This window comes from Loxodonta africana, unplaced genomic scaffold (assembly GCF_030014295.1).
Source record: "Loxodonta africana isolate mLoxAfr1 unplaced genomic scaffold, mLoxAfr1.hap2 scaffold_55, whole genome shotgun sequence".
NCBI classification, from domain to species: Eukaryota; Metazoa; Chordata; class Mammalia; order Proboscidea; family Elephantidae; genus Loxodonta; species Loxodonta africana.
The window spans coordinates 1,308,182-1,332,946 of NW_026975272.1; the positions used below are offsets into that span (position 1 = coordinate 1,308,182).

The following is a 24,765-nucleotide window of genomic DNA, read 5'->3' on the forward strand; positions in this document are numbered from 1 at the left end:
ATCTATTCTAAATTCAGATGGGATATACTCAAGAAAGTGCTTTGGCACTTGTAACTTGTTCCGATTTTCTTCAGTTTCAACTTAAATTTGCATAGGAGCAATTGATGGTCTGTTCTGCAGTCAGCCCATGGCCTTGTTCAGAATGATGATATTGAAAAGCTGCCTCCTCGAAGTGGAGTTGACCTTATTGATGTGGATGGAGTCAAGCTTTCAAGAGCTTCATTTGCTGATGTGGCACGAACCACAATGAGAAGAAACAGTTGCAAACATCCATTAAAAATTGGAATGTGGAATGTATGAAGTATGAATCTAGGAAAGTTGGACTTAACCATACCAAAGCCATTGCCACGGAGTCAATTCCAACTCAAAGCGACCCTATAGGACAGAGTAGACTGCCCCATAGAGTCTCCAAGAAGCACCTTGTGGTTTCAAACTGGAAAACTGAAAGTCATTAAAAATGAAATGAAATACATAAACATCAATATCCTAGGCATTAGTGAGCTTCAGTGGACTGGTATTGGCCATTTGGAATCAGACAATCATAAGGTCTACTATGCCCAGAATGATAGCTTGAAGAGGAATGGTATTGCATTCACCATCAAAAAGAACATTTCAAGATCTATCCTGAAGTGCAATGCTGTCAGTGATAGGGTAATACCCATATACCTACTAGGAAGATCAGTTAATATGACTAATATTCACATTTATGCAGCAACCACTAAGGCCAAAGGTGAAGAAATTGAAGATTTTTACCAACTTTTGCAGTCTGAAATTGATCGAATATGCAGTTATGATATATTGATAATTACTGGTGATTGGAAGGGAAAAGTTGGAAACAAAGACGGGTCAGTAGTTGGAAAATATGACTTTGGTGATAGAAACAATGCCAGAGATCACATGAGAGAATTTGGCAAGACCAAGGACTTCTTCATAGCAAATACCTTTTTTCACCAACATGAATGGAGCTATACACTTGGACCTCACCAGATGGAAAACAGAGGAATCAAATCAACTACATCTGTAGAAAGAGATGACGAAAAGCTCAGCTTTGCTTCTAAGGTGATTTATATGTGACATATTACCCTTTTTATTTATTGATTATTTTAATGCATCAATATTTTGTTTAGAATTTTAAAATCAATGTTTATGAGTGAAATTGTTCTGTAATTTATTATATTGTAGTGTCATTGTTAGTTTGGGGCATCGAAATTATATTAGCTTCTGAAAACAAATTGCAAATTCTATCTTCAGTGGAAAAAAAAACTTAAATATTAGAATTCACTGGGGAATAGGAAAGTATTCAATTGCATAATTTTTTTTTAATTATGGATTTGCTTTCTTTGATAATGGTCAGAATATTATTAACTCAATTTCTTCTTCATTTTTATTAAATTTTGTCTTTCCTGTAATTCAGCCATGATAACTAAGTTTTCAAATTTAATGGTACAAGTTTTTTTTTTTTTAAATAAAAATCTCTTTTTTTTTTTTTTTTTTTTTTTGTAAATGTGGCAGAATCCACAGGGATGATCATTTCCCGTGGGTGGTATTAGTGAGTTTTGACTTCTTTTTTTTTTTTTCCTCCTGATTAGTCTTTTGAGTGCCTAATACATTTTATTAGTTTTCTCAAAGAAACAATTTTTTTATTTGTTGAATCAGCCTATTTTATGTTTGCTATCTGCTAATTTCTTTTCTTCTTTTAATTTTCCCTTTGTGTAGTTTTTTTTTTTTAATTATAAATACCCATGAATCTCTGCTTGAAGGCTTTTATTGTTCCTTTTTTTTTTTTTTTTTTTTTTTCCTGAGTGAAGGAGTGTCATCTGTTCATGCACAGGGAGCTTGAAAGTGCCAGAGTGTGAATACCTCCAGGAATGTCTCTCAAACAACAGGAGATGGTAGTTGGTGGATGAAAACACCAGCTTTCTCACCCCTTGTGTGGGATGATTCTAAAACTGGTCCTATAGAGTCTTCCAGAGATCCCTAGTGGAACTGAGCACCAATTTTTCACAAAAAATAATCTGTTCATTACTGCATTTTCTATTGTCTGTCTTTCCTTCCCTGTCTCATTATAAAACTTTCCTACAGGTACTTGGTACCATTGTCATATATATATATATATATATGACAAATATATATATATGTTGTTGTTGTTTTTAGGTGATGTTAAGTTGGCTCTGACTCATAGGGAGCCTGTGGATAACATCGTGAAGAATGGGAATTCCAGGACACTTAATTGTGCTCACGGGGAACCTTTTTGTAGATCAAGAGGCAGTTATTTGGAGAGAACAAGGGAATACTGATTGGCTTAAAGTCAGGAAAGGTGTGCGTCAGGGTTGTATTCTTTCACCATACCTCTTCAGTCCGTATGCTGAGAAAATAATCTGAGAAGCTGGACCATATGAAGAAGAACGGGACATCAGGATTGGAGGAAGACTCATTAACAACCTGCATTATGCAGATGACACAACCTTGCTTGCTGAAAGTGAAAAGGACTTAAAGCACTTACTTATGAAGATAAAAGACCACAGCCTTCTGTATGGATTGCACCTCAACATAAAGAAAACAAAAATTCTCACAACTGGACCAATGAGCTACATCATGATAGATGGAGAAAAGAATGCAGTTGTCAAGGATTTCATTTTACTTGGATCCACAATCAACGGACATGGAAGCAGCAGTCAAGAAATCTAAAGACTCATTGAATTGGGTAAATTTGCTGCAATGGACCTCTTTAAAGTGTTGAAAAGCAAAAATGTCACCTTGAAGACTAAGATGAACCTGACCCAAGCCATGGTATTTTCATATGGATGTGAAAGCTGGACAGTGAATAAGGAAGACCAAAGAAGACTTGATGCCTTTGAATATTGGTGTTGGCGAAGAATATTGAATATACCATGGACTGCCAAGAGAATGAACAAATCTGTCTTAGAAGAAGTACAACCACAAAGCTCCTTAAAAGCAAGGGTGGTGAGGCTGTGTTTTATATACTTTGGACGTGTTGTCAGGAGGGATTAGTCCCTGGAGAAGGACATCATGCTTGACAAAGTACAGGGCAAGAGGAAAAATGGAAGACTCTTAACCAGGTGGATTGACACAGTGGCTGCAACAATGAGCTCAAGCATTACAATGATTGTAAGGATGGCACAGGGCCAGACAGTATTTCGTTCTGCTTTGCATAGGGTCACTATGAGTTGGAACTGACTCGTCAGCACCTAACAGCAACAACAGCATGTACAGCAGTACAAAATATTGCCCCATACTGCCATTCCTCACAATTCTTGTTATGTTTGAGTCACTGGTACACGCACTGTGTCAGTCCATCTCATGAAGCAGCTAGTTCTTCTTCAATCACCCTCTACTTTACCAAGCAAGATGTCCTTCTCCAGCCATCAGTCCTTCCTGATGATGTGTCCAAAGTAAGTAACACAAAGTCTAACCATCCTCACTTCTAAGGAACTTTCTGGCTGTACTGCCTCCAAGACTGATTTGTCCTTTCTTCTGCCAGTCCGTGGTGTATTCAATATTCTTCACCAACATCACAATTCAAATGCATCAATTCTTCTTTGGTATTCGTTTTTCATTGTCCAACTTTCACATGTGTATGAGACCATTGAGAATACAACATCTTGCTTGGGTCAAGTGGACCTTAGTAATCAAAGTGAAATATTTGCTTTTTAAATTTTAAATAGATCTTTTGTCACAGATTTTCCCAATGCAATACATTATTTCATTTCTTGAGTGCTGCTTCCATGGGTATTGATTGTTGGTACGTTAGTATTCCTAAACTCCAGACCGTGTTTGAATCTTGCAAGTTTTTCTAGAAATGTCTTCTGTTTCAGGATCCAATCCAGGGTATCATATTGCATTTAGTGATAGAGTTTCTCTAGTGCCATTTGCTCTGTGACAGTTTCTAACTTTTTTCTTGTTTTTCATGACTTTGACAATCTTAAAGAGCACTGGCTAGGTACCCTATAGAATGTCCCCCAAATCTAGGTATGTCTGATGATTTTCTGCAATTAAACTGGGATTATGAGTTTTGGAGAGGTCTATCGCGGAAGTGAGGTGCCTTTATCATCGCATCATATCAGGGAGTGCATGATATTCACATGGTATCACTAATGATGGTAACCTTCATCTTTTGGTTAAGGTAGTCTTTGCCAAATTTCTCCACTATAAACATGAATGTGGAATTTGTAATGCAATTGAGTTAATAGTACCTATTTCTTTTCTATTTTTATATGTTCTTTTTCCAAAAAAATCTGTAGTTCATGCTTTCTTCCATAAGTGTGAATTTTTTTTTTAATAATTCAATTTCTAAAAGAAGGCTGATGGAATACACCTAGTAATTATCCCTAACAATTTTAAAGAAAATACATCCATACCATGACACAAGAAACAGTGTTTCAACTAATTTCTTGGTTTGTGGATCACTGAGCAATATTTTAGCTATGATCCTCTAGGGTCTATATCTCCACGATCATTGTAGCAGATATAAACTCCAGAGATTGGGAGGATATGGACTGTGGGTTTGGGTTCAGTTTTTTGTTTTTTTTTTAATCTCTGATATTTCTTATATCTAGGAAATAAAATGCCATTTTCCTGGCACACTCGGTTAAATGCACTGTTACTTGTGCTAGAAACCTCAGGTCTGTTAGTTTTTTAAAGGATGTTCAATTTCTGAGAAGAAAAGCTCTGAAGTTCATTAATAATAAAAGAAAATCCTCATTTAATTAATTAATCAAAAGCGCTTGGTTTCAGGTCAGTTCAGTTCTTTTCTGGTATTTTTCAATTAAGGTGGAAAACATGGAGCTCCAGCTCATACGGATTAGTTAAAGAATCTAACAGAGCCCTTTTTATGATTGGACATGTTTGAATTTTCACTAATAGGCATGAAATGTTCCTGAGAATTAAATTGTATGTTGCAGGAACTGGCAGTGGTGATACTACTGAGGACGGATAGAGAAAATGGCAGAAGACTTTGGAGATGTTTGTTGATTTTGAACTCCCCTTGTCCTAGTTTCAATTTGAATAAAACCCTACTTCTAACCCATGGATTTTCAACACATTTATTTGAAATTGCTAGGGGGCAATATCAAAGCTTTCTCTGTGTATCGTTTTGTTGTTGACATAATAAGTGTTTTAATTAATGACAGCAATAGTAGCAATTTCTCTTACCTGCCAAGGTTTTGCCTAGTTAAGATAAGGTATGTATTCAAATATTGAAGGAGAATTTAATTATAAAAATAGCATGAACAATAATGGATGTTCAGAATGGATCCTTCCAGTCCCATTTGTTATTCGGAAGGATATGCTCAGGACAAAGTCTTTATGTTGGGGCTACCTGTAGTACATGAGAAGTAGGCACTCCTGGGGCTGAGTCTAGGACCTTGCACTCATGCCAGGTAAAGAAAGCTATAAAGATGGAACAGATCATGGATGCATTTCTACTACAGCCTCATGTCTGTGTCTTGGGAACAGTCATTTTGTGATGTTACTGTTCTCATTTTCAAGTTTGCCTCATCATAAAAGAGAGCTTACTTCTTTTGGTTAAGAAAATACATAATTTGCAGTGTAGAGTATTTTTTAAGGAATTATTGTTGGTGAACATAAAATATGTATGCTTTCTTGAAACTATATATGTATATATACACATATGTGTATATACACATATGACTTCAATTAATTTTTCCTACTCATCAAGGTTTAATTAATTGAGTTTAAATAATAATAAAAGTTAAGCACAACAATCAATAGAAACCCCATAAAATATTCCAGGAGACAGTGTACCAATGTCGGACATTTTGGTGATGGAAGCTACATGACCATCTCATGGATAAGATTAAGATTAACTGTAGAAGTCTCAAATATTAAGTAGAAATTTTGGCTAGATTTTAAGGTATATTTCAACTCAAGAATTCTGGAAGTATTTAATTGCATACTATGCCTAGAAAAGGTGAAAAATTTAAAAACAAGTAATTGTAAAATTTAGAAAGGTTCTTTGTGCTTTTGATATGCCGTGTTTGATTCTGGTTTCTATAATTTTCTTTCATGCCCTATATGTATGCTTTAGTTTTATATGAATAATATTAACAAGTACAGCCATTTAAATAGTAAAATATCTATACCTATATAGATTTTTCTTTTTTTTTTTTTTTTTTTTGAGCCCTGGTGGTGTAATGGTTAAGAGATTGGCTGCTAACCAGAAGGTCGGTAGTTTGAATCCACCAGCCAGTCCTTGGAAACCCTAAGGGGCAGTTCTTGTTGTTGTTGTTAGGTGCCGTTGAGTCAGTTCCGACTCATAGCGAGCCCATGCACAACAGAATGAAACACTGCCCGGTCCTGTGCCATCCTTACAATCGTTGTTATGCTTGAGCTCATTGTTGCAGCCACTGTGTCAATCCACCCCGTTGAGGGTCTTCCTCTTTTCTGCTGACCCTGTACTCTGCCAAGCATATTGTCCTTCTCCAGGGACTGATCCCTCTTGACAACATGTCCAAAGTATGTAAGACACAGTCTTGCCACCCTTGCTTCTAAGGAGCATTCTGGTTATGCTTCTTCTAAGACAGATTTGTTCGTTCTTTTGACAGTCCATGGCATATTCAATATTCTTCACCAAAACCACAATTCAAAGGCGTCAACTCTCCTTCGGTATTCCTTATTCATTGTCCAGCTTGCACATCCATATGATGCAATTGAAAATACCATGGCTTGGGTCAGGCGCACCTTAGTCTTCAGGGTGACATCTTTGCCTTTCAACACTTAGAAGAGGTCCTTTGCAGCAGATTTGCCCAATGCAATACGTCTTTTGATTTCTTGACTGCTGCTTCCGTGAGTGTTGATTGTGGAACCAAGTAAAATGAAATCCTTGACACCTTCAATCTTTTCTCCGTTTATCATGATGTTGTTCAGTGGTCCAGTTGTGAGGATTTTTGTTTTCTTTATGCTGAGGTGTAATCCATGCTGAAGGCTGTGTTCTTTGATCTTCCTAAGTGCTTCAAGTTCTCTTCACTTTCAGCAGGCAAGGTTGTGTCATCTGCATAATAGAGGTTGTTAATGAGTCTTTCTCCAATCTTGATGTCCCATTCTTCTTCATATAGCCCACCTTCTTGGATTATTTGTTCAGCATACAGATTAAATAGGTATGGTGAAAGAATACAACCCTGACGCACACCTTTCCTGACTTTAAAACAATTGGTATCCCCTTGTTCTGTCCGAACAACTTCCTCTTGATCTATGTGAAGATTCCTCATGAGCACAATTAAGTGTTCTGGAATTCCCATTCTTCTCAGTGTTATCCATAGTTTGTTATGATCCACACGATCAAACACCTTTGCATAATCAATAAAACACAGGTAAACATCCCCCTGGTATTCTCTGCTTTCAGCCAGGATCCATCTGACATCAGAATAATATCCCTGCTTCCACGTCCTCTTCTGAAACCAGCCTGAATTTCTGGCAGTTCCCTGTCGACGTACTGCTGCAGCCATTTTTTAATGATCTTCAGCAGAATTTTGCTTGCGTGTGATATTAATGATTTTGTTCTATAATTTCCACATTTGGTTGGATCACCTTTCTTGGTAATAGGCATAAATATGGATCTCTTCCAATCAGTTGGCCAGGAAGCTGTCTTCCATATTTCTTGGCATAGATGACTGAGCACCTCCAGCAATTCATCTGTTTGTTGAAACTTCTCAATTGATATTCCATCAATTCCTGGAGCCTTGTTTTTTTGCCAATGCCTTCAGAGCAGCTTGGACTTCTTCCTTCAGTACCATCAATTCCTGATCATATGCCACCTCTTGAAGTGGTTGAATATCGACTAATTCTTTTTGGTATAATGACTCTGTGTATTCCTTCCATCTTCTTTTCATGTTTCCTGCATCATTTAATATTTTCCCCATGGAATCCTTCACTATTACAACTCGAGACTTGAACTTTTTCTTCAGTTCTTTCAGCTTGAGAAACGCCGAGCGTGTTCTTCCCTTTTGGTTTTCCATCTCCAGCTCTTTGCACGTGTCATTATAATACTTTATTTTGTCTTCTCGAGAGGCCCTTTGAAATCTTCTGTTCAGTTCTTTTACTCCATGAATTCTTCCTTTTGCTTTAGCTGCTCGACGCTCAAGAGCAAGTTTCAGGTTCTCCTCTGACATCCACTTTGGTCTTTTCTTTCTTTCCTGTCTTTTCTGTGACCACTTGCTTTCTCCATGTATGATGTCCTTGATATCATTCCACAACTCCTCTGGTCTTTGGTCACTAGTGTTCAATGTGTCAAATCTATTCTTCAGATGGTCTCTAAATTCAGGTGGGATATACTCAAGGTCATATTTTGGCTCTTGTGGACTTGCTCTGATTTTCTTCAGTTTCAGCTTGAACTTGCATATGAGCAATTGATGGTCTGTTCCACCATTGGCCCCTGGCCTTGTTCTGACTGATGATATTGAGCTTTTCCATCGTCTCTTTCCACAAAAGTAGTCAATTTGATTTCTGTGTGTTCCATCAGGTGAGGTCCATGTGTATAGTCGCCATTTATGTTGGTGAAAGAAGGTATTTGCAATGAAGAAGTCGTTGGTCTTGTAAAATTCTATCATTCGATCTCTGGCATCGTTTCTATCACCAAGGCCATATTTTCCAATGAATGATCCTTCTTCTTTGTTTCCAGCTTTCTGATTCCAATCGCCAGTAATTATCAATGCATCTTGATTGCATGTTCGATCAATTTCAGACTGCAGCAGCTGATAAAAATCTTCTATTTCTTCAACTTTGGCCATAGTGGTTGGTGTGTAAATTTGAATAATAGTCACATTAACTGGTCTTCCTTGTAGGCGTATGGATATTATCCTATCACTTACAGCATTGTACTTCAGGATAGATCTTGAAATGTTCTTTTTGACAATGAATGAAACACCATTCCTCTTCAAGTTTTCATTCCCAGCATAGTAGACTATATGATTGTCTGATTCAAAATGGACAATACCAGTCCATTTCAGCTCACTAACGCCTAGGATATCAATGTGTATGCGTTCCATTTCATTTTTGATGATTTCCAATTTTCCTAGATTCGCACTTTGTACATTCCAGGTTCTGATTATTAATGGATGTTTGCAGCTGTTACTTCTCATTTTGAGTCGTGCCATATCAGCAAATGAAGGTCTTGAAAGCTTTACTCCATCCATGTCATTAAGGTTGACTCTACTTTGAGGAGGCAGCTCTTCCCCAGTCATCTTTTGAATGCCTTCCAACCTGGGGGGCTCATCTTCCAGCAGTATATCAGACAATGTTCCACTGCTATTCAGAACATTTTCACTGGCTAATGCTTTCCAGAAGTAGACTGCCGGGTCCTTCTTGCTAGTCTGTCTTAGTCTGGAAGCTCAGTTGAAACCTGGTGGTTTCAAACTGCTGACCTCTTGGTTAGCAGCCGTAGTACTTAACCATTATCCCATCAGGGTTTCCACACACATAAATAAAATATATGTCTATAATAGGTAAATCTGCACCTCTGTCGTGCCTTTGCTGACCTTGATCTTCTCATAATTCAAATTCATCTAAGTTAAGACGTTTTGGGAACTGGACTGATGAGGTATAATTCCCCTCTGATATAAGTGTCTTGTCGAGATCAAAGGTGGAGCTGTTGTTTGTCTAAAAAGGGATGGCTTTTCAACTGCAATTACTTCTGATATAGGACAGAACACCTCTATAACTCAATGTTTGGATCAGGACAAGAAAAACAATTCTTGCTTTTAAACAGAGAGAATTTAGAACAGCAATTGCTTTTCATAAAAGTATTACAAGGTCCACTGGAGTAAAAAAAAAATGCCTGAAAAGTGAAAAAAAATCATACCAGTTCATTTTTGTTGTGATACCAGTTTCTTGTGACCCACTTTTTCTTCTGACCCTAACCACTCAGAGTTAGGTCAGGTCTCAAAAATAAAGAGCACAGTCCTCCAGAGTCCATGTCTCCTCAAGACCTCAGATATCAGCTGCAAGTTAGGGGGTCTGCAGGCCCCTCACATCTAACATGTTAACTCCCACCACTCCCTGAGGTTTGAGAATTTGCTAAAATGACACACAGGACGCAATTGCAGTTTCATTACAGCGAAAAGAATCAAAATGAAGATGCATATAAGGAAATGTCTGGATTTGCCATTGACTGCTAAACTAAGGGATGGCACTTTAAACCTACGTAGCAGCTCATGGAAGAAAGACCAGGCAAACTGCTTCCACAAACATCACAGTCAACAAAACCCTATAGAGTAGTTTTACTTTGTAAGACATGGAGTTGCCATGAGTTAAAGTCAAATGGACAGTTTTTTGAGAGGAGGAGAGTTCTTAACACCTGCATTGTAGGTTGTTAAGGAAGAAAACCCAGCTAAGTTGTGCATGAACGTCTACCCTACAGAAACTATACAGTCATAAATATGTGTTGATTGACACCATTAAGTTTGTGTAAATTTGTTATGCAGCATAGAAAACTAATACATACATTGACACAGAAGGCTGTCATCTTTGAGTGGGACCCAGTATAGGAAAGTGCTCCATGGCTGGTCTAGGTTGTAGGAGTGTCAGTGGTGAGATGAGTCACCATGTGGAGCTGATGTTAATCCTAGTGGGAGAATAACAGTGCAGGTTCCTAGGATTCTGGAGCAAGCCCATGCTATCTACAATAAAGAATTTCATGCCCTTTGAAAAATAATTCCTGTCATCTTAATGGGTTGTGGTAGAGACTCTGGCAAGTGTTAGTTTGAGTGTCAGGAGCCCACAGAAAGCATAATTTATTCTAACTGGGGTGACATTTGGGAGCAGTGGGACTAAGTACAGACAGAATGCTCCTTAGGATTGAGGATGGTGAGACTTTGTCTCACTTACAAGAGGGACAGATCCCCGGAGAATGACATCATGCTTGGTAAAATAGAGGGTCAGCAAAAAAGAGAGAGACCCTCAATGAGATGGATTGACACAGTGTCTGCAACAATGGGCTCAAACATACCTATTATTGTGAGCACGGCAGAGGACAAAGCAACATTTTTTTCTGTTCACTATGAGCCAGAAGCAAATTGAGGGCAACTAACAACAACAACAGAATTAATTAAGCTACGTTTTTTTTTTTGGAAATGTAAGAAGGTATGGACATCAAGAGATTTTATGATTCCATTATACCACTATAATCTTGGGAAATGTAAGCCCGTGTTTTGAAGAGACACAAATTAATTTCAATTGAGTGGATCAAGGGTTTACAAGGATAATGATGATTATTTGATGTTAAATTGAAAAGCTAGAATGTAGTTTGCTTTGTCTATACATCCCAACATACATACAAACACACACACACACACAGAAAAGTCACTCAACAAACATCAACAGCAGTTATCTGAATTGTTGCATTTCAGCTGATTTTTATTTTCTTTTGTGTTTTACTGTAGTTACCATGTATTCTAAGTCAACTGGCATATTTTATTTAATTGATTTTTTTAAAGAAATTCATGAAGCACTTTTGATGCGGCATTGTTTCCAGTGATTTGGAGGAAATTATATTCTTCCAGAATGGCTCATGGGAGAGTATTTCATCTAATTGATGGGTTTATGTTCTGAGAATAAACATTTCAGTAAATATTCTCTAGTGTCTAAATTCCCAAGGCTCTGGAAGCATACTTAAGCCTTACATTTTGTTAATAGAGGTTAAATTCTAATCCTCTCTGTCTCTCTCTTTTTCTGTGCTCTCTTGAGTTTTTCTGGGTATTAAGAAAGGAAAATCATATTCCTGGAAAATTCATTGAAATCTATTGTGGACTCCTGCTGTATTTACCTACTTAATATTTTTAAGAATGCTTGAATTCTGAGTGGGAGCTGTCCTGCAGAGTATTAGTAATAGGACCTGGATCTTCAGATGAGCTGTCTTCAGGTTGGGTGATGTATCCTGTGTTATCTTTCAGAAGTGCATGGGGGGCTTTGAGGTTCTGCAACCTTTGAAACAAGGAACTCTCTGTGTTATTCTAAATGCCATATTATCTACCAGGTCCATGTACCTGCAGGTTCAGGTTGCTAAGCTCTACTTCCTTCCTCTTTCCCTGGGGCGTCATTCTGAATTCTGCTTTGAAACTATCCACCATACGCCTGACATAATACAAGCACACTGAAAATATAGTTAAAACCAAAAAAATCAAAATGTGGATATGTTCTCAAAACCTCACTATATTGTAAAGAAAAGAATACTGTGCATAAAAGAATCATGAACATAATATATCATAAAATTTTGTATTCCTAAAGGTAATGTCTGGAGGTATGTAGAGAACGTGGAAAATATTTCTGGGTTAAAGAGAGAACGTTTCCTTGTGCTATTCATTTTGATATAATGTTTTATCTGTTACAAATGCTGCAGTAGTAGACCAGAAAAGAGACTATTCAAAGTAAAAAGAATAATAAAATAAGCAAATGAATGAATGAGTATGTGTTGTTGATGAGGGCCTGAGACTATCGGCATGACTGCAGATGGACGAATAGTAGGGAATAGCTAGAGTAAGGCTTTAGGTAAATAGAGCAGAGAAAGTCAGATTTGTTGTGATAGGTAATAAGGAACAAGTGAGGTCTTCCAAACCATAGACTGTCATAATAACCACAGTAATCCAGGGCCAGAGAAACTGATGATTTCACATTGTTGGGTAAGATCACTACAGAGAGTTGGACTGTGCATCAGCTACCACAATGCATCAGATGGGTGGTTGGCGTTTGATATCCCTGCTGTAGGAACCAACCTGAGATGAGAAAAGGAGGACCAGAGAGAGCCAGATAGTGATATGACATCAAAGGGGAGAGTAGGGAAAATGTATTGAAGGGTAGGAATTGGTGACTTAAGACTAAAGAGGCCAAAAGTCCACATTGTACCCTCATGTCTATTGCTAGAAACTTTGGCCTTTCCTCTATTTCTAATCAGTTTTAGAATAATACAAAAGTTTAAAAATCATATCAATTCATAACAACACTAAAAATTAAAAAATGAGAAAGTGGGGAGCCTAGATTTATTGAATTCCACAACTATTACACTGAGTTAAGTATTTACCACCATTTTCCAATTTAATCCTCTCACTCTTATGAGCTATGGATTATTTTATTTTTTTAATATTACTGGTAAAGAAACCGAGGCTCAGAAAATATGAGTAATTCATAAAAGATCACATAGCTGATGGCAATTCTGAACCTGAAATTAAATTTTTTCCAAAGCCCATCCTTTTTTCATTATGCTGACTCAGGGGCTCTTTGTCAATCTCCAGCCTATTCCTCTTCCTCATATAGGAATACATTTTTTTTTCTTTTTTGAGTCAGAAATAATCTTTTAACTCTAAAGGATATAATAATCCCTTTCAACCTTGAGCAATGCAAAAACGCTGGCATGCTGTCTTCATTTATGGAATTCACATTAAGAATCTTTTATTAATGTGGAAATTTCAGAGGTGTGTTTCTTCTTGGTTACTTTTTCTTTTTTTTTTTGGCCTATTCTATATTTTGATTATAAACTGTGGTTACAAGATACTTCATTTTCTTTCAAAATAACACATACAAAGATTGCCTAAAAAAAGATTATCACAAATATAGCTTTAGTCAAAACCCCTGAAAAATAACTAAAAAAGTAGTATTCCTGTGAGTCGGAATGGACTGGTTGGCAATGAGCATAAAACTATTGGTAAACGTGCTCTGGAAAATATGGGGAAATACATTGTAACTTCCCCTCTGATTCAGGGAATCTATAAGCGTTGAGGTAAACCTGGTGGCGTAGTGGTTAAGTGCTATGGCTGCTAACCAAAGGGTAGGCAGTTGGAATCCAACAGGCACTCCTTGGAAATTCTATGTGGCAGTTCTACTTTGTCCTATAGGTCTCTATGAGTCAGAATCGACTCAACAGCACTGGGTTTGGTTTGGGTTCGGGTATGAGCATTGAATGAGATCATATTCCCGGTATTGTTGTCAGTTAAAAATAAAAAAAATAATAATAATGGAGAGTTAAAAATAATGATGAAGTGGACTACATGAGTATTCGAAGGGCATCAGATGACTAAATAAGAAAGGACTAAAATGAGAATGAAAACACAGGACTAAAAGAGCAATATGTCAAAAAAAATGTAAGCTCATTGTTTTTACCAGGGTGTTACATTAATTTTAGAACCCTAAAGTAATTGTACATTCAGGAAAGAATCAAAGAATAACTTGTAGATGTACAAGGTTATGTCTCCTTTAAGAAGCTCTGGTGAAAAGCAGTGGCTAAGTGCTTGGGTGCTAACTGAGAAGTGAGTGTTTCGAACTCACAATCCTAACAGCAGGAAGAGATAGGACAGTTTGTTTCCTTAAAGATTACAGCCTTGGAAAACCTGTGCCAGCCATTCTACTATGTCCTTTAGGGTCGCTATGAATAGGACTCGACAGCAATATGCAATCTGCATATTCCCTTAAACATCCACGTATTTTTTGCAAAATTCAAACAATATTGTGGGCATTTACAAATGCTGTTTTCCTGAGCCAGGCTATCTCTTATGATTCTCAGTCTCAGTATTCTAATGATGGTGGTCTTATGTCTCCTACTTCTCCTGATCTTACCTTTATAATTTTTCCTTTAGCACTAAATTTACATTCTTTGTTTTCTTAGTGCTATTAATAAACATGAACTTTTGGAATGACAGAATGGTGAAATGCACATGTTTTCTGAAACTGCTATCCTGAAGAAAACTACTGAAGTTCTGTCACTCAAGAACAATTTCCTGGGTTCAAAATCCAGCTCATCACTGACTATACTGTGTAATCTCAAACAAGGTCCTTCAGTTACATATACATCAGTTTTCTTAAGGAAATTATGGGGCTACCTGTTTTATAGTTTATAGTGTTACTTGGAGATGTAAATTAATTAATACATTTTAATGTTTTAGCTCAATATTTGAAATGGTAAATGTTATATAAGTATGTTATTATCATTAATATTGTTACTAATTTCTATTATCTTTACTTCAGAATTTCTCTAGCAATAATCATGGCGTTAACTGTAGGAAATCAGAGTACTGGAGCCACATTCACCCTCTTGGGCTTCTCAGAATACCCAGACCTCCAGGTGCCCCTCTTCACGATGTTCCTGGCCATCTACATGGTCACTGTGGTGGGGAACCTGGGCATGATTGTGATCATCAGGATCAACCCCAAACTCCACACCCCCATGTACTTTTTCCTCAGTCACTTGTCTTTTGTTGATTTCTGTTACTCCAGTATAGTTACACCCAAACTATTAGAAAACTTGGTTGTGGGAGACAGAACCATCTCCTTCACAGGGTGCATCATGCAGTTCTTCTTGGCTTCTATATTTGCAACTGCAGAAACATTCATATTGGCAGTTATGGCCTATGACCGTTTTGTGGCAGTTTGTAACCCCCTGCTTTACACAGTTGTCATGTCCTCAAAGATCTGTGCATCATTAGTGGCCGGGCCCTGTGCATGGGGTATAGTTACTTCCCTGACACTTACTTATTTTCTTCTGGCATTATCCTTCTGTGGTTCTACTATCATAAATAACTTTGTCTGTGAGCACTCTGTCATTGTTTCTGTCTCGTGCTCTGATCCCTATATCAGCCAGGTGCTTTGTTTTGTCATTGCCATGTTCAATGAGGTGAGCAGCCTGGTGATCATCCTCACTACTTATATTTTCATTTTCATTACTGTCATAAAAATGCCTTCCAACGGGGGGTGCCAAAAAGCCTTCTCCACCTGTGCCTCCCACTTGACCACCATCACCATTTTCCATGGGACTGTCCTGTTCCTCTATTGTGTACCCCATTCCAAAACCTCATGGCTCATCGTCAAAGTAGGATCTGTGCTTTACATAGTGGTCATCCCCATGCTGAACCTCCTGATCTACAATCTCAGGAACAAAGATGTGAAGAAGACTGCCAGAAAGTTAACGAGCCACACAATACAATCTTGAAGATTGATTTATTTCTGGAAAGAATTTGCTTTATGATGTTGAATATTGTTCAGTGTCTCTAGAAGAGATGCTAATTCAAATTATCTAGTCAATATACCCATCTGAATTTTACATCTATTACAATACACCAGTTATCTGATAATTTGATCTCCAGTTACTTGAATCTTTAGCAAAATAGTTTTGAATCGTATGTGAAGTAAATCAAGTGTAGTGGATTGAATAGTGTCTCCCCCCAAAATACTCATACCCACTTAGAACTTCAGAATATGACCTTTTTGGAAATAGGGTCTTTGAAGACATAGTTAAGCTAAAGATTAAAAATAAAATCATACCTCCTTAAAATGAAAACTGATTGCCATGGAATCAATTCCCATTCATACCAACACTATAGGACAGAGTAGAACTGCACCATAGGAATTCCAAGGCTGCAATCCTTATGGAAGCAGACTGCTACATCTTTGTCCTGTAGAGCAGCTGGTGCATTCAAACTGCCAACCTTTGGGCCGTGTTCTTAACTGCAGCGCCACCAGGAATCCTTCATACTCTCTTAGGCCGGGCCATAAATCCAGTGAGAATCTCATTATGAGAAGTAGCCAAGGACACAGAGTCACATAGGGAAGAAGGCCATGTGGAGATGGGGGCAGAACTTGGAGTTATGCTGCTACAAGCCTTGGAACACAAGGAACCATCGGAAGCTGGAAGAGTCAAGGAAGAATTTTCTCCTGATGCCTTCAAAGAGAACATGTCCCTGCCAGTACCATGAATTCAAACATTTGGCTTCCAGAACTGCAAACAAATAAATTTCTGTTGTTTTAAGCTACGAAGCTTGTGGTGATTTCTTTTGGCAGTCCTAAGAAACTAATACAATAAGTAAACATCAAACTGTAAAACTCAAATTCCTTGATTCACATATTGACAGTGTGAATGATTAAAACACAAACAAAAAAACATTCTTCAATCCGACTTAAGCAATATGGGTGTCATAGTTACAGAGAAATTCTGAAAAATTATAACTGACTAGGGTTATGCATATAGGAGAATTAGCAATAAGAGCCTGGAGGCACTATCCCTAAACTTCAACCAAGTTCTTTATTCCTTTTTCCTCAAGGCCGTATATATATGTTTGTTATTGTACAGGAAGTGATGGTAAATATGATATCACTGAGTGTGAAGACAAAATGTTGATTTTTATGTGACGGTCCTGATGGGTAACCAAGGGAACAAAAATTAAAAATCATAATTATGAACCTCACAGTCTAATGTGTCAAACTCTCTCCTTCCTAACACCAATAGCTTCTTAGTAACATCATTTTAGAAAGAATACCGGCTGCTAAAGACATAGAACCTTAAACGTTGATATCAACCTTCTGATATCATACATATCAGAGCAAAGGAACACACTGAAAGAGACAGAAAAGCAGAAAATGGACATGTAGAGGCAAATGTAAAATAATCAGCATGATAAGATATTAAAACATACGTTGACTTAATGGATGAATGAGTTAAACCTATTAAATATACCAAAAAAGACCCCATTGCCAGTCAAGTCAATTCCGACTCATAGCGACCCTATAGGACAGGGTATAACTGCTCCACAGGGTTTCCAAGGAGCACCTGGTGGAATCGAACTGCTGACCTTTTGGTTAGCAGCCAAACTATTAACCATTATGCCACCAAGATTGTTACAAAAAAAGAAAAGCACCAGATCTTACCATCTTACCCATGTGATTTTAGCACTTAGCAGTGGTTTTTACGCCTCAATGTTTATACGTGTCACCCAAGCTCCTTCTTAAATGTGGATATGATTGTGTCCCATTCCTAGGAATTCTGATTTGGGCCTAGGAAAGTTCATAACCTAGAATTCTAGGCAGTTGTATTATAGATGTGGCAAGGATCTCTGATGTGAGAAATCCTGCCTTAAAAAAATTAGCTTAGTTTTGTTAATTCCATAGGACATTTAGTAATGTGCAAATAAAGCCTGGTAGGCAACTTCATGCTGCAAATTTTCGATGTGATTACAAGGAAATTTCAGTCATTAACAATGGTACAAAGAACCTGGCACTTGCCTTAATTAATTGGCTTGAGACACAGATGCTAGTGATTCCCCAGAGTTGGAGTCCCAAGGGCTGTAGAGGTAGACGTAATAGCTGCAGTGCTCCCGAAACACTCGGGTTACAGAGAAACACGACAGTGGTGGCCTGTTTCTCTGCAGCAGGTGAGTTGCCTCAGGGTTTTTAATGAACCGGTGAAAATATTATTTTCCTGATGTGTTAACTGTGGTCTTCTCTGATTTTTCTTTCAATATTAAGTCACTGTAACTGCTAAGTCTGAGCCCCATCATATTAAAGAGAGAAGTTAATATGTAAATATTTATCTTTATTATCCATTGACAGCAATTTCACAAGGAATAGAATAAACTTTCTGCTTAAAAATGGATATTTATCCTTATCCTCTTTACATGCACCTTAAATTGGTATATAAACTTTTCTAAGAATTGAGTCAACAAGTTATAATTTATATGCAAACATAACTTTCTGCTTAGTCCTGTTATAACTCTAATTTGATAAATCTTGGAACCGCTAAAATATGTACATACATGCATGTATACATGATACATGTGTGCATGTGTGCATGTACGCATGTATGTGCATATACATATACATACACATATACATATATATTTATCAGCTGCTGTTGAGTCAATTACAACTCATAGCAACCCTATAGGACAGAGTAGAACTGCCCTATATGATTTCTGAGGCTGTAAATCTTTATGGAAGCTGACAAGTATATCTTCATCCCATGGAGAAGCTGGAGTTTTGAATCGCTGACCATTAAGTTAGCAACCGAGCACTTTAACCACGACTCTACTCAAACCAAAACTGAACCCATTCCCATCCAGTTGATTTGGACTCATAGCGACCCTATAGGACAAAGTAGAACTGTCCCATAGAATTTCCAAGAAGCAACTAGTGGATTCAAACAGCCCATCTTTTTGGTTAGCAGCCAAACTCTAAACCACCGTGCCACCTCTACTCTACCAGGGCTCCTCATATATCTGTGTGTGTGTGTGTGTGTGTGTGTGTGTGTGTGTGTGTATATAATGCCTAGGTTGTAACAGAAGATAAGCCTTACATCAACCTAAGCCATAAACCCTAATAAAGTGGGCCCTCATGTCAAAAGGAAGTCATTATCCCCCTTAGCCTCAATCACTGGGCAATCAAGATATTCAAAAGGAGTAGTAGCCTTCATGGAATAAAAAGTGCTAATGAAATTGCACTGCTTTTTTCCTAGGTTCTTTAGTATTTCATTTTCTCCTTAAAATACAAACATATTCCTTTAAATATTTTAATTGATTTGAGAATACAGGCAAAATATAGCAGCAGTATATTTTATTCTTTGAGACAAACATTTTACATTTTTTTCACAGAATCTAGCTAGCTTATGTACTGTATGTATGTCCTATATGTATGTATGTATTTGCTTAGTGTCAGTTATGTGCCTTTGATGGTACTTGTGCCTGCAAGGAAAAAGCTAATGGACATGTGAATATAACTCCTACACACTCAGTATCACAAGTGTTTCTATGGAAACCCGTATTCTAATATTTCAAAGGGCAATGGAAATTCATAAATGTTTTAGACATCAGCTTGGTTTGGCATACACATAGCAGCTATTTGCATAAGGTATGTTCCTTATGGAGAGAACTAGTTCCAATAACTCTTTATTCTCACTTTCTTTTCTCTACCGTAACAAAACATATTTGTCATTCACCCCCATAAACCTTCCCCTTTGACAGGAACAACACTCTCCTCCCACCCCTTTCTCTTCAAAGGAAGAACAGTGATGGCTGAAAGAAACCTGAGTGTGGAGACAACCTTTGCCCTCTTGGGATTCACAGATTACCCAGAGCTTCAGATCCCTCTTTTCCTTGTGTTTCTGATCACGTACATTGTCACCGTGGTAGGGAATCTTGGGATGATAGTGATCATCAAGATTAACCCCAAATCTCACACCCCCATGTACTTTTTCCTTAGTCACCTTTCTTTTGTTGATTTTTGTTACTCCTCTATCGTTACTCCAAAGCTACTTGAAAACTTGGTCATGGCAGATAAAACATCTTCTACTTTAGCTGTATGCTCCAGTTCTCCCTGTCCTGCACTGCAGTGGTGACTGAGTCCTTCCTGCTGGCAGTGATGGCCTATGACCACTTAGTGGCCATCTACAATCCTCTGCTCTATACAGTGGCCATGTCACAAAGACTCTGTGCCCTGCTGGTAGCTGGCTCATATCTGTGGGGGATGTTTGGCTCCTTGGTACTCCTTTGCTATGCTCTCCTTCTAGACTTCTCTGGACACAATGTAATCAACCACTTTTTCTGTGAGTATACTGCTCTCATAGCTGTCTCTAGCTCTGATATACGCATTGCTCACCTTCTGCTTTTTGGGTTTGCCACCTTCAATGAGGTGAGTACACTACTAATCACTCTCAGTTCATACGTTTTTATTTTTGTGAGTGTACTAAAAATCCAATCTGCCAGTGGACGTCGCAAAGCCTTCTTTCTCCACCTGTGCCTCCCACCTGACTGCCATCACCATCTTCCACGGGACCATCCTTTCCCTCTACTGTGTGCCTAACTCCAAAAGCTCTTGGCAGACAGTCAAAGTGGCCTCTGTATTCTACACAGTGGTTAACCCCATGCTGAACCCCCTCATCTATAGCCTGAGGAACAAAGATGTGAAAGATGCCTTCTGGAAGTTAATAGGTGCAAAAGTCCTAGTTCACTGACCCAAACTCAAAACACGGTTGGAGTCCCAATGAGCAACTGGACCAGACCCTACAATGCTTCTAAAATCTGTAGGATGTATTTGTACAAGATGTTTATGAATGTTTATCATGTTAATATATTGTGAATTGAGAAGTTCAAATCCCTTGAATATGCCAAAGAAGTTTAATTCTGGAGTGAATTCCACAGGATTTTGATCCATGGAGTATCTATCTGCGTCTTCAAATTTTCTGAAAACTAACCAAATACTACAAATCACAATAAAGACAAATAACTATAATAATAATATGATACTATTACTAATAATAACATATTTCTTTGATGCTTTTTATGTGACAGACACTGAGTTAAGTTTTGACAAACTTTATCACATTTAAGACCCAAATAATTACATAACATAGCATACTATCAATATCCTGTTTCATATATGAGGAAACAAAAACTCTCAGAGGTTAAATTGCTCGATACTATATACCCCAATGGTTAAGCACTCAGCCCTAACCCAAAGGTCAGTGGTTCAAACCCACCAGTGGCTCTGGTTCAAACCCACCAGAAGAGATATGGTAATCTACTCCTGTAAAGATTAGAGCCTAGTGTTTCAGGAAAAGACAACTTTCGGGGCAGTCAGTGAGACAGAGGCATAATATGCTGGCTATGCTATCTAGTTTTAATCTGGATTTCTAGACTAACAGCTGTGTTTTTGAGGAAAAACATGTTTTTCCTTGATGGTCAAAACAAGGATGTAAAACCATATGCCCCGAGGGGTTTTAACCAAGTGACTCTCTGCATCCCTCAGAACATATGTATTCAGGAAGAGTGCTGTCTGGGTGCTGTTACCAAGATACTTTTGCAAGACAGACAAAGAAAATACATGTAAGCATCCTGTGACCATGATCTAAGCATCCTGTGAAAACATTTGTAGTCACTAACTATATTATTAATAATCAATAACCAACCAGAGTGTGGTTATTACAATATTTATTGACTTTCCTGTAATTGCCCTCCCTATGGTTTGATGGCACTAGTTTTTTTTTTTTTTTTTTTTATGGTTTAGTTCCTCTTTTACCCCGTAAGAATACATGTATAAAGAACCTGCTCCAGGACTACCTGGTTCCATTTTCAATAAGCTATGGAATTCCCTAACTGCAATTGTTTTAAACCCTTAAACCTCTCTGTTTTAACTTGAAGCAGCATTCAAGTTCTTTTCTACAATGCTAGGAAGACTTATGGAGCAGTTATAATCTATCCTATAGGGTCTCTAATAATCAAAATTGACTTGACACAACAACATCAACAGTAAGAGACAGTGAAATCTCAAAGAAGAATTTATTCTGAAAGACCATTTACTTAATGCAACATAACCTCAAGATGTTCTGGAGAGTACATACAAACATTTTTACTTCTATGTGTTGTATTTTATGATTTCATAAATCCCTTTCATGATCTGTGGAATACATGGTTGAGCACCTACTTTTTAAGCCTATGGAGTTCTTTGGTAAAGTGGTCTACCAGCTTTAGTGCATTTAGCCTCAAGATGAGTGCCTTTTGAAATATGTGAAACTCAGGAAACCAGAGTTAGAGCCTCATTACTATGTAGACTGAGCATTGTATTAGGTGATGCATCCTGAATGTATGAATTTTCTAAACTTGTTACCATCTTTCCTTTATTTCTGTGAAATAAGCCTCCTTACTATATTTCCTGGTTACTGTGTTCTCGTGAGAATGTACTTATCCCAATAATAAGCTATTCTTAGTTTTCATTAATGACCAAAGACCAGACAAGTTGTGGACTGATGTCAAAAACATTATATAGGAAGAAAACAAACGGTCATTAAAAAGACAGGAAAGAAAGAAAAGACCAAAATGGATGTTGAAAGAGACTCTGAAACTTACTCTTGAACATCAAGTAGTTAAGTAAGCTGAGGAAGTGATGAAATAAAAGGGCTAAACAGAAGATTTCAAAGGATGGTTCAAGAAGGCAAATTAAAGTAGTACAATAAAACGTGCAAATACCTAGAGACGGAAAACCAAAAGGGAAGAACAAGCTCAGCATTTCTCGAGCTGAAAGAATTGAGGAAAAAATTCAAGCCTCGTGTTGTAATATTGAAGGATTCTGCAGGGAAAATATTAAATGACATAGGAAGCATCAAAAGAGATGGAAGGAATATACACAGTCACTGTACCAAAAAGAATTGGTCAACATTCAACTACTTCAGGAGACAGAATATGATGAAGAATTCAACGTACTGAAGGAAGAGGTTCAAGCTGCAGTGAAGGCATTGGTGAACAACAAGGCTCCAGGAAATTGACAAAATACCCACTGAAATATTTCAACAAACAGATACAGTACCAGAAGGACTCACTCGTCTAAGTCAAGAAATTTGGGAGACACTTACCTGACCAACCAACTGGGAAAGATTCATATTTATGCCTATTCCAAAAAAAGGGGATCCAAGTGAATGCAGAAATTATGGAACAATATCATTAATATCACATACAAGTAAAATTTTGCTGATGATCATTCAAAAGTGGTTGTAGCAGTGCATCGACAGGGAACTGCCGGAAATCAAGCCACATTCAGAAGAGTATACAGAATGAATTACATCATTGCTGATGTCAGAAGGGTCCTGATTGAAAGCAGAGAATGCTAGAAAGATGTTTTCTTATGTTTTATTGACTATGCAAAGGCATGCAACTGTGTAGATCATAACGAATTATGGATAAAACTGTGAAGAATGGGAATTCCAGAACACTTAAATATGCTCATGAGTAACCTGTGCATAGATTAAGAGGTAGTCATTCAAACAGAACAAGGGAATACCTCATGGTTTAAAGTCAAGAAAGGTGCATGTCAGCGTTGTATCCTTTCACCTGCAACTGGTCAAGTAAATGTAACTGGTATTTAGAACTACCTTCTTCCACTCCACTTTCAATATTCCCTTTACCCTCAGCAAGCACCTCAGCTGGTAGTGGTTCTTTGCCTAGTGGGGTGATACAAATCTTCATTCCAAAAGGGTCTGGACCATTCATAGTCATGTCAGAATTGGGTTGCCATAGTTTTCCATTGGCTTTAATCACGGGGCATGGTAGTACTAAGAGATGCCCTTACAGATCTGCATTCTAGACATACTCTTCTTTATCTCCTTTATGTAATAACAATGCGATTTCCTCTCCTTAATCAGGATCAGTCACACCAGACAATACGGTGGCTCCCTTTTTTGCCTATTGATCCACAGGCATAAGGATAACTAATATGGCCAGCTGGCATTCTTAACTTCCAGTTCAATGGGATCAGTGATGTGTCTTCAGGTGGGAGCATTCCTGTCCTGGGGACAGGAAGCAAAAATTTTGTGAGTGGGTCACTAGAGGTAATAGTGAGTGGTGCCACTCCTACTTCCACTCCTGATTCCTGGAACCATGAATCCTGACTACAGAAGAAACAACACCACGTATTGGATGCTGGTTAGAGCATATACAACCTCCTGGGGAATATGGCCTCAACCCTGCAAGGTATTGCCACCTAGCTGGTGTCATAATTGTGTCTTTAGAAGGTCATTCCATTATTCTATCAAGCCAGTTGCCTCAGTTTGATGGGGAACATGGTAAGACCAGTGAATTCCATGAGAACAGGCCCATTGTTGCACTTCATGTGCTGTGGAATGAGTCCCTTGATCTGAGGTGATACCATGTGAAATACCAAGACAGTAGATAAGATATTCTGTAAGTCCATGGGTGGTATTTTTGGCAGAAACACTGCGTGCAGGGAAAGAAATCCATATCCAGAGCGTCTATTCCAGTAAGAACAAAACACTGCCTTTGCCATGATGGAAGTGGTCCAAAGTAACCAACAACCTACCACCACGTGGCTGGCTTATCACCTCGAGGGATGATGCCATATCAGGGATTCAGTGTTGTTTTGTCCTGCTGGCAGATTGGGCACTCAGCAGTGGCTGTAGCCAAGTCAGACTTGGTGAGTAGAATTCTATGTTGCTGAGTCCATATATAACTTCCATCCCTGCCATCAAGGCCACTT

The 24,765-nt window shown here is 38.0% G+C and overlaps 1 protein-coding gene and 1 pseudogene across 1 annotated transcript; both read left to right on the plus strand.

The window, feature by feature from the left end:
• Positions 1-10,020: 10,020 nt before the first annotated feature.
• On the plus strand, positions 10,021-16,871 carry LOC135229811 (olfactory receptor 5D13-like). The gene has a single exon (XM_064279089.1). The coding sequence runs from the start codon at positions 14,924-14,926 to the stop codon at positions 15,944-15,946; it is 1,023 nt and encodes a 340-aa protein (XP_064135159.1). The 5' UTR covers positions 10,021-14,923; the 3' UTR covers positions 15,947-16,871.
• A 2,029-nt stretch (positions 16,872-18,900) lies between these two features.
• LOC104845460 (olfactory receptor 5D14-like) lies at positions 18,901-20,826 on the plus strand (annotated as a pseudogene).
• Positions 20,827-24,765: the final 3,939 nt, after the last annotated feature.